The sequence below is a fragment of the Anarrhichthys ocellatus genome, unplaced genomic scaffold (genome assembly GCF_004355925.1).
Source record: "Anarrhichthys ocellatus isolate YVR2014 unplaced genomic scaffold, GSC_Weel_1.0 scaffold1442, whole genome shotgun sequence".
NCBI classification, from domain to species: Eukaryota; Metazoa; Chordata; class Actinopteri; order Perciformes; family Anarhichadidae; genus Anarrhichthys; species Anarrhichthys ocellatus.
The window spans coordinates 1,343-11,225 of NW_022281416.1; the positions used below are offsets into that span (position 1 = coordinate 1,343).

Below are 9,883 nucleotides of genomic sequence, written 5' to 3' on the forward strand. Positions count from 1 at the left end.
TATGGTGGAGTCATGAACACTGACCTTAATTGAGGCAAGTGAGGCCTGCAGTTCTTTGGATGTTGTTCTGGGGTCTTTTGTGACCTCTTGGATGAGTCGTCGCTGCGCTCTTGGGGTAATTTTGGTCGGCCGGCCACTCCTGGGAAGGTTCACCACTGTTCCATGTTTTCGCCATTTGTGGATAATGGCTCTCACCGTGGTTCGCTGGAGTCCCAAAGCTTTAGAAATGGCTTTGTAACCTTTTCCAGACTGATAGATCTCAATTACTTTGTTTCTCATTTGTTCCTGAATTTCTTTGGATCGCAGCATGATGTCTAGCTTTTGAGGATCTTTTGGTCTACCTCACTTTGTCAGGCAGGTCCTATTTAAGTGATTTCTTGATTGAGAACAGGTGTGGCAGTAATCAGGCCTGGGTGTGGCTAGAGAAATTGAACTCAGCTTTCCAAAGATGTGATAAACCACAGTTAATTTATGTTTTAACAGGGGGATCAATCACTTTTCACACAGGGCCATGTAGGTTTGGATTTTTTTTCACCCTTAATAATAAAAACCTTCATTTAAAAACTGCATTTTGTGTTTACTTGTGTTATCTTTGTCTAATATTTAAATTTGTTTGATGATCTGAAACATTTAAGTGTGGCAAACATGCAAAAAAATAAGAAATCAGGAAGGGGGCAAACACTTTTTCACACAACTGTATATACATATATACACATATATATACATATATATACATATACATACATATATCCATACATACATATATGTCCACACACACACACACACACACATACATACATACATACATATATTTCATGTAACATGTTTGTTTCAGACTTCTTCTGATAGAAAACAGACCTCAGGTGAGATCTTACAGCTGATATTGATCATATATTGTTCATCTTCATAACAACAATCTGTGATCTCACTAACCTGACATCAGGGAACTGGATTGGGTAGTAGAGGACCACACACTTGGGCCTGATCAGCAGGTCCAGGTCTTTGGGTCGGTGGTCTGGGATCTTCTTCATCAAGGAGGAGATGGAGGACAGGAAGGAGTCCATGTTGAAGACGGAGTTAAACACCACGACGTCTGACACCAGGCTGCAAACACAGGAACACGACTTCAGGGACAACAAGGTGGCTGATAGTGGAAGAAACGTGACAAATAATAAGAACAATAACAACACCAATAAAACAACAATAACAATACCACCAATAAAACAACAATAACAATAATACCACCAATAAAATAACAATAACAATAATAACAATAAAATAACAATAATACCACCAATAAAATAACAATAATAATAATAATAATAATATAAGTGTAAACCTGAGCCAGCCCCAACTATAAACCTGAGCCAGCCCCAACTATAAACCTGAGCCAGCCCCAACTATAAACCTGAGCCAGTCCTAGAGGAGATCTGCTCTTCACTGAGTGAACCTCTGTAGTTTTGATATAAAACACTGATACACTGAGCTTCAGAGGCTGATTTGAGTCTCATAATGAAATGAGTGATTGTGGTTCGATCCAATCACAGTCTCTTAATGACCAACTGTTTTTCATGCTGCAGTAACGACATTAGAGGATTGTGACTTATTGATATGCTGGCCTGTAGATCAACAACAATCAGTCTTCTGCTCTTTACTGTTAGACGTCTGATTAATGACAACTAGACCCACAGCATCAGAGCAGCTCGTTAACCAATCATGTGCAGTCTGACATGCTCATTAAGACAAACAGCTGAGAAGAACAAACAAACATCTCATTTATTATACTACTTATGTGTACTTATGAATCAGTAATAAACCTCCAGCAGCAGTAACATCACAGAAGATCATATTATGACTTTTAACCTTTAATGTGTGGAACATTTAACATTAAACACAAGAAAGATTTCTTTATTCGGTGTAACGGCTCATCTCTGTATTTAGTTTATATCTGCTGAGTTTAATACAGTCAAGGAGGATGGATGGGTGGATGGATTATGAGTGGATGAATGGATGGATTGATGGGTGATGCGTGATGAGTGGATGGATGGATGATGAGTGGATGGCTGGATGGATGATGAGTGGATGGATGGATGGATGGGTGATGAGTGGATGGATGGATGATGAGTGGATGGATGGATGGATTGATGGGTGGATGGGTGATGGGTGGATGAGTGGATTGATGGATGGATTGATGGGTGATGAGTGGATGGATGGATGATGAGTGGATGGATGGATGAGTGGATGGATGGATTGATGGGTGATGGGTGGATGAGTGGATTGATGGATGGCTGATGGATGGATGATGATGGATGGGTGGTTGGATAGTTGATGGGTGGGTGGGTGGATGATGGATGGATAGTTGGGTGGGTAGATGATGGATGGAAGGATGGATGTTTGCATCCTACCTGACAGGTCGATCCTACCAGGTCTACACAACATCTCTGGGTTCTGTTATTTGCTCACATGACTTCTCTTACCATTGTTATGCCGATGACACACAGCTGGTCTTGTCATTTCCCTCCGGTGACACTCAAGTGGAGGCACGCATCGCTGCATGCTTGGCTGACATCTCGAAGTGGATGACGACACACCACCTGAAGCTCAACCTGGACAAAACCGAGCTACTGTTCCTCCCGGGGAAGGGTTGCCCTCACCGCGACCTGTCCATCACCATTGATGATACCGTGGTGACGCCAACTCGGACTGCGAGGAACCTGGGTGTGACCCTGGACGACCAACTGTCGTTCTCAGCAAACATTGCATCGGTTACACGCTCCTGCAGATTCTTGCTCTACAACATCAGGAGGATTCGCCCCTTCCTCACTGACGAGACGTTGCAGGTGCTTATCCAGTCTCTTGTCATCTCCCGCCTGGACTACTGCAACTCACTACTTGCCGGAGCCCCGGCGTCGGCCATCAGACCTCTGGAGCTTGTCCAGAAAGCTGCAGCTCGCCTGGTGTTCAATCGCCCCAAGTTCTCCCACACAACTTCCCTTCTCCGTTCTCTACACTGGCTCCCTGTAAGAGCTCTCATTCACTTTAAGACTCTGGTGCTAGTCTACAGGGCAGTGAAAGGAACAGCTCCTTCCTATCTCCAGGCCACGGTCAAGCCCTACACCCCCGCCCGACCACTTCGCTCTGCTGCCTTGGGGCGATCGGTTGCCCCGTCGCTCAGAGGTCCCTGCGGCCGATCGACCCGGTCGCGGCTGTTTTCTGTCCTGGCCCCACAGTGGTGGAATGAACTCCCCACTGACGTAAGGACAGCGGAGTCGCTGCCCATCTTTCGTCAGGCTGAAGACTCACCTCTTCAAGAAGTACTACCCTTAGCCTTCCACTCACCACTTATTGTATTCATACTAGTTTGTTTCTGTACGTCTGCGCTGGTTTATGCTCTTAGATGACTGTAATGTAATGTAATGAAATGGGTGGATGGATGATGTATGGTAGAATGGATGGATGGATGAGTGGATGGATGGAGGATGGATGGGTGGATGGATGAGTGGTAGAATGGATGGATGGATGAGTAGATGGATGGATAATGGATGAGTGGATGATGGATAGATGTCAGGCAGCTGTTCACACCATGACCCCACTAACATACATCGTTGTAAAGTATTAATGTTTACCATGAGAGGACCTGGTTGTATCCGTACTGGAAGTCTCTCTCCTGGTCTTTGCGGACCGGATACACCAGCTGGTTCTCATGGAAGTACAGAACCTTCTTTAGACGAGCCAGATCTGGTCTGAGGGCCACCAGCTCACACAGGTTCAGGACTGAGCTGCTGAACAGGACTCTGAGCAGTAAACCACACAGAAATAAGATGTTAATGGACGAGAGTCCTGAATCAGGAAGCAGGATTTGTGGTTAAAGATATACTGTATATACACTTATGTAGGACAAAAAACACAACGAGGCACCGCCCCGTACAAGTACTGAACATCAACATCTATGGAGAAATGAACCCTCTCAGAGCAAGTAGGCTCCTCTGTTAAGACCTTCTGTGAGTTCAATATCGTAGAACCTCAATGCAACCAAAGCACTTTGGATGAGCAACTGGGATGTTTCAGCTGGTATAAAATGCTTTGGTGGCCACGGCCACTTGTCGGTCTGGACTTACTTGGGACTTGTTGGTCCGACATACTACACCCAAGTTCCACCCAAACAGGAACTACAAACAAACTGAAGTCAACTCTGACTGAATTCACAAAGAAACAACACAAGCTTTGAGAAAAAGGTCTTCCTCAGCTGAAGTGTTCAGATGATATGGACCACCAGGACCAGGTCTTCCCCTGTGGTGGTCCTGTAGTCCCGACCCCTGATGATGATGTACCATTAACTACATCATCTGTCACCTGTGAGAGACTCACCTGTATGAGGGACAGGTGGGGACGGTCTGGCTGAAGTGCAGCGCCGCTGCCCTCGCCCTCCAGTGCCATTTCTTGGCAGGGAGTGTGAAGACGGAGCAGCCGGTGATGTTCTGCTGCAGCAGGTCGATCAGCTGTTTGTGAGAACCTCCGTAGAACGGTTCCACCAGCAGAACGCTGGGACCCTGAGAGCTCTGACAGAGAGAGACACGTGTTGATCACATTGATCGGCTGGAATCAACATTCACTTTGGATTTATTCAGTTTTTCTTTGTAAGCGTGGATTCTAATAAATATAAAATAACTTCTTATAATCAATTATAAATGTATTGTTTTCATCATTAACGGATTGTTTTTTAGGCATAAACGATCTATAAGTTTAAAGTTTAGCTGCAGCAGTAAGTCTTTAAGAGATGAGAACACATCCTGTTGTGTCACAGAAACAGTCAAACATCACGTCTCCTCTGAGCAGTTTGTGTATTTAATAACTTGAATGAGTTCATTTCTAAATATAAAGACGGCTCAAAGGTTTTAAATATCAGAACTTTATTAATCCTCAGAACAACTTTAGTTCAACATGTGGGGAGAATGTAATATATCTAAATATTTATTATAATAAACTGATGAATTAAAAGCTTTAATTAGCTCAAAGGTGAAGTTTCTGAAAACAGTCTAAAAATACATCCAGTACCTTAAAAAACAGCTGTTGAAGTCAAACCATCAGCCTCTTAAATAATAATAATAATCCTGTTTATTATTAAAGCCGTTACACCAACATCCATCATGTGACAGGAAGCATTTTAAAGTGACCTCAGAGGATTTAAGCTTTCTATTAAACATGAGAATGAAGATAACAATAATAACACAACAATAACAATAACACATTAATAATAATAACAATACAACAACAATGACAATAATAATAAGATAATAATAATAATAATAAGATAATAACAATAATAACAATAACAATAATAATAGTCTGAATGACGTTAATGTCACATAAACTTTAACATTATCCTGAAGCAGAAATATTGAGCTGTTCATACAGTTTCTTTTTGTTCATCTTTGGATTAATCAGACAACAGAAAATGAATCTACTTTATAGTCCAATAATAAAGTTCATCAGGAAAAGTGTCAGAGAAGCAGAAACTCATTGTGTTCTATAGAAAAGTGCTGACACAAGTAAACACGTGAACCAGTGGTTCTCAACCTGAGGGGCAGGACCCCTTGGGGGTCCCCAGATAACGTGAACACATATGTTTATTCTCGTGTTTAGATGGAGGAAGAAAAAGAAGAGGAGCTGATCCTCTCGACGTTTACACAAATGGAAAACTATTGTTGCAGAAAGTTAACTCTGCATCTCCAGACCACAGTGAATGAGCAGATAGAGGAGTCCATTATGAGGAGGAGGAAGTGGACGTCTCCTCGTCCTCCCACTGATTCACAGTCCTCGGCCATTACGACGGCCACAATGGAGCTAATGCGCTGCAGCACTTAGACTCCCCACAGACGGTCGATATCTGGAGCTCCCATCAGAGCGAGGAGATGAGCTGTGACCATGTGACCATGAGGCACAAAGAGAAAGTGATTGGAAACACAAGCACAATGTCTCCCATTGTGTTCCGAGCGGACCAATGAGGAAACGAGGTCTCAGCATGTTTCTCCAGAGGACCCTCTCTGATCACCATGTGACCCCTCAGGAGGTCCTGGACCACAGGTTGGGAACCAGTGGATGGAGAGACTTCATCATTTCACATCAGCTTCATTAGTTTCGAGTTGATATAGATATAATGATCACATTTCATCCTCAAGTAAATAACAACTCAAAGTCAAAGTAGTCAATATGATATTAAAATGTTCAAATAATCTCACTAAAAGTGAACAAATGATGAATGAAGAAAGGCACGGACTGAGGACGGACTGAGGACGGACTGAGGACAGACTAAAGACAGACTAAAGACAGACTAAAGACAGACTAACGGTTGAGGTGGAATGGAGCCGCCTACGTTCAGTCTGACTCTGCTACATGTGAGATCCATCATTCCACCTTCAGACCACGGGGGGGATTCCAGACACTCATCTCAGATGAACACCTTCTCTTCACTCGCCCACTGATGCTCACATGGAACACCGAAGGGTTAACGTCAGGGAACCCCCTCTGAGCCCATCAAGGGTTAAAACCAGTCAACTGAAAACTCACTGGAGTCAGTCTCATGATGAAGATGATGAAGATGTGAGTAGCAGGAATCCACTGTAATGTCCTCCAATAATCGCTAATCACTACTCTATCAGATTAGAACAGTTTGAATACAACAACTGACGCACTAATGATAATATCAATATGCGGTATTACACACAGTATACTGACTATAATACAGCAGTATACTTTGTATAATACCACAGTACACCGTCTATAATACCACAGTACACCGTCTATATAATACCACAGTACACCGTCTATAATACCACAGTACACCATCTATAATACCACAGTACCAGGGTAGGAAATTTACATATTTTTAGGGGGCAATTTTTGCCCCCACTGACTGAAATCCAGGGGCATTTAAAAAAAAAATTGGGGCACTTTTTGAAACTTGTGAAATAACATTTAACCTTTGTTCAAAATAATAAATATACTTATTTAGGCTTACAGTATATGAGCAATTGTCGTCAAATGGCAATAATAAGACTATTAGGCAGTAGTCTACAGATTCAAAGTGTTTTCTTCGATTTTTTGAACAAAAAAAACAAACAAATCAGACAATCATATTCAAATTTATTCTTATTTCTTTGTGGTTATTTATAGTTATTATTCAATTTTTTTAACTATTAACAATTATTAAGTCAACGATGCCTTGATTACATATACATCAGTCATTGTGTGGAATTTTTGAGAAAAACATTTTTATAGCACCTTAAAAATTAAAAAAATGTGCCATTTGAAGGTACAAATTCAGTTCAGAGTTTTTGCTCAGTAAAATATCTTCTCAGTCAGGTGTTATTCATTTCCAGCAACCCTCAAATCAAAGAATAAAGACACTTTACGCACAATTTAGGTGTATTTTCCCTTTAACTCACGAGATGCAGGTAGCATGTTTTATACTTAATGTGAATATAATTCATTTAATCTAATTTCCATTATGCAATATGTATACTTTGTTGGCATCTTATTCTGAAAACCGGATGTTCGTCTGAAGAAACCGGATGTTGTCTCACGTTAATCTTTCCGCTAACTTTCAAAGTCCTTCGCTCGCTCCCGACCTGTGCCGTTTGAATGAGTGTACCGTGAATGTCAGCATATAGGAGCACTAACATGTAAGTGTCTGCTGAGTTGACCGCAGTCTCGCAGTCTCAGGTCTGATGAAGAAGCGCTCCATTTATTTATTCGTTTAGAACGTTCGGTTCTTCACGCACACGCAACATCAGTCAAGGCGAAAATCAAAACCATTCTATGGCAACTGGACCGGGTCATATAGGCTACGATGTTTTTGACAAGTTCATTAAATTATCACTATTATTAGAGGAAATTATGGGGGCATTTTTTGCCCCTCTCCTAGTGATATCAGGGGCAACATTATATTTCTTAGGGGCAGTTTTGCCCTTTGCCCTCGTGTATTTCCGACGCTGCACAGTATACTGTGGTATTATACACAGTATACTGTATTATAGACAGCAAGTTTCAGAAGTGATTTGAAGAAATTACTTTTGAAGCACTTGTTAAAAGTACAACTACAACTACTGAAGTAAAAGTACAACTACTGAAGTATAAGTACAACAACTGAAGTAAAAGTACAACAACTGAAGTAAAAGTACAACAACTGAAGTATCAGTACAACAACTGAAGTATCAGTACAACAACTGAAGTAAAAGTACAACTACTGAAGTAAAACCACTTCTAACTCCAAGCTGTACTCAGACGAAGTAAAAGTACTTTATTAGGTGTATTATTAAACTACAGGTGACGTTCATAGAACAGTTCTGCTGCGAGTTTAGCTCCGTTAGCTGTTAGCTCCGTTAGCTGTTAGCTCTGTAAACATAACAGAGAGCTGCTAACAGCTAACCGCTAACTAGCCGTCCTCCTCCTGATAGAGACCCCATAGACTCCACTCCCAGCCGCTGACAGCCCCCGGAGGACCGCAGCTGTGTCCCGGATGTTCACTAACTTAAACCCAGTGACCTGAGTATGAAAAGGCCCAATAGCACCGGGACACTCACCTCTGACTGCATCGGGAACAGCTCACGTACACCCTCTACGTCATCACGTCTCTGTTTGAGCCGAGCCTGGCGGGAAACAGAGATGTAATGACGTCATCGAACTGAAAAAAATCGGTCGGTCGAGGAATCCAACAGTTTAGGGTACTTCTCAAGTCTCTTAATTGCATCCTCGTATCCTTGCGCCCTTTCCTTGCGTCTTAGTCCCTCCCACCAGGGATGCATGGAGGAAACCATGCAAGGAGAGAGGAACGAGGAAATATGTTTTAAAATACATGAGACGTCCTTTTCTCAGTTGCGTCACGTGAAGCGACATCTGTTTCTGATGACATTCATAATAAAGTTATTGAGGGAAACATCAGATCATGAAAACACAAATCTTTCTAATAAATGCAGAAAGTTGTTTGTGGTCCTTTTGTTGTTCAGACTACAATGAACATTTATTTAAACCAGATGGTGAATCAGAAACCTAATATAAACTAGAGTTCATTCTGTGATCTGTCTTCACTCTGGTGTTAAACTCCAGTCAGTCAGTCCGATCAGCTGCAGCGTCCAATCACATAACTGATGAACAATGAGGGGGCGTGTCGGCCGTTAAAACACTTCCTGGAAGTCTGTTCTCGTGGTTCCTCGCTCATGGCTCCTCAGAGGTTCCTCCTCCCTCCTCCATCCTCCATCCTCAGAGCTACTTTAGAGCTTTGGGACGGCCGTCAATATGGCGGCGCAGAAACAACTTCCGGTTCAAGCGAGGATCGAGGAGCGAGGAGCGAGGAAACGACAATTAAGAGACTTGAGAAGTACCCTTAATATCACAAATCACTCTGACCTGTGACCCTCACATCAGAACAGGAAACACTCCTAAAAAATAAAGTAAAAATATAGAGTAAGAAAATAAAGTACAAAAATAAAGTAATGAAATAAAGTAATAAAATATAGTAATACAAAACATACAAAGTGACATTCTTTGCAGTTGCATATATAAAAAATATCCACATATATATTACAGTCATTTAGCAGACGCTTTTATCCAAAGCGACTTACAATTCAGAGTCTATCACATTCCTACACCGTAGGCACAACTACAGGAGCAATTTTGGGGTTAAGTGTCTTGCTCAAGGACACATCGACATGCAACTAGCGGAGCCGGAGCCAGGGTTCAAACCACCGACCCTCTGATTGAAAGACGGCCCTGCTATCCACTTAGCCACAATCGCCCACATATATATATATATATATATATATATATATATATGTATACAGGGGGCGACTCCTCTGGTTGTATAGAAGTCTATGAGAAAATGACT

The 9,883-nt window shown here is 42.0% G+C and overlaps 1 protein-coding gene across 1 annotated transcript; it reads right to left on the bottom strand.

Annotated features, from left to right (window-relative positions):
• Positions 1–785: 785 nt before the first annotated feature.
• On the bottom strand, positions 786–8,684 carry gtdc1 (glycosyltransferase-like domain containing 1). Its single transcript, XM_031839266.1, has 4 exons — positions 8,583–8,684; positions 4,369–4,559; positions 3,627–3,794; positions 786–1,104 (listed from the first exon to the last, which is right to left on the bottom strand). Exons 1-4 carry the CDS (start codon positions 8,592–8,594, stop codon positions 888–890), a joined length of 588 nt encoding a protein of 195 aa, XP_031695126.1. The 5' UTR covers positions 8,595–8,684; the 3' UTR covers positions 786–887.
• Positions 8,685–9,883: the final 1,199 nt, after the last annotated feature.

Coding starts and splice junctions, on each gene's coding strand:
- gtdc1 (XM_031839266.1), bottom strand. Junction 3,795..4,368: donor CCCACCTGTCCCTCATACAG/GTGAGTCTCTCA, acceptor TTTACTGCTCAG/AGTCCTGTTCAGCAGCTCAG. Junction 1,105..3,626: donor TACAACCAGGTCCTCTCATG/GTAAACATTAAT, acceptor CTGTGTTTGCAG/CCTGGTGTCAGACGTCGTGG.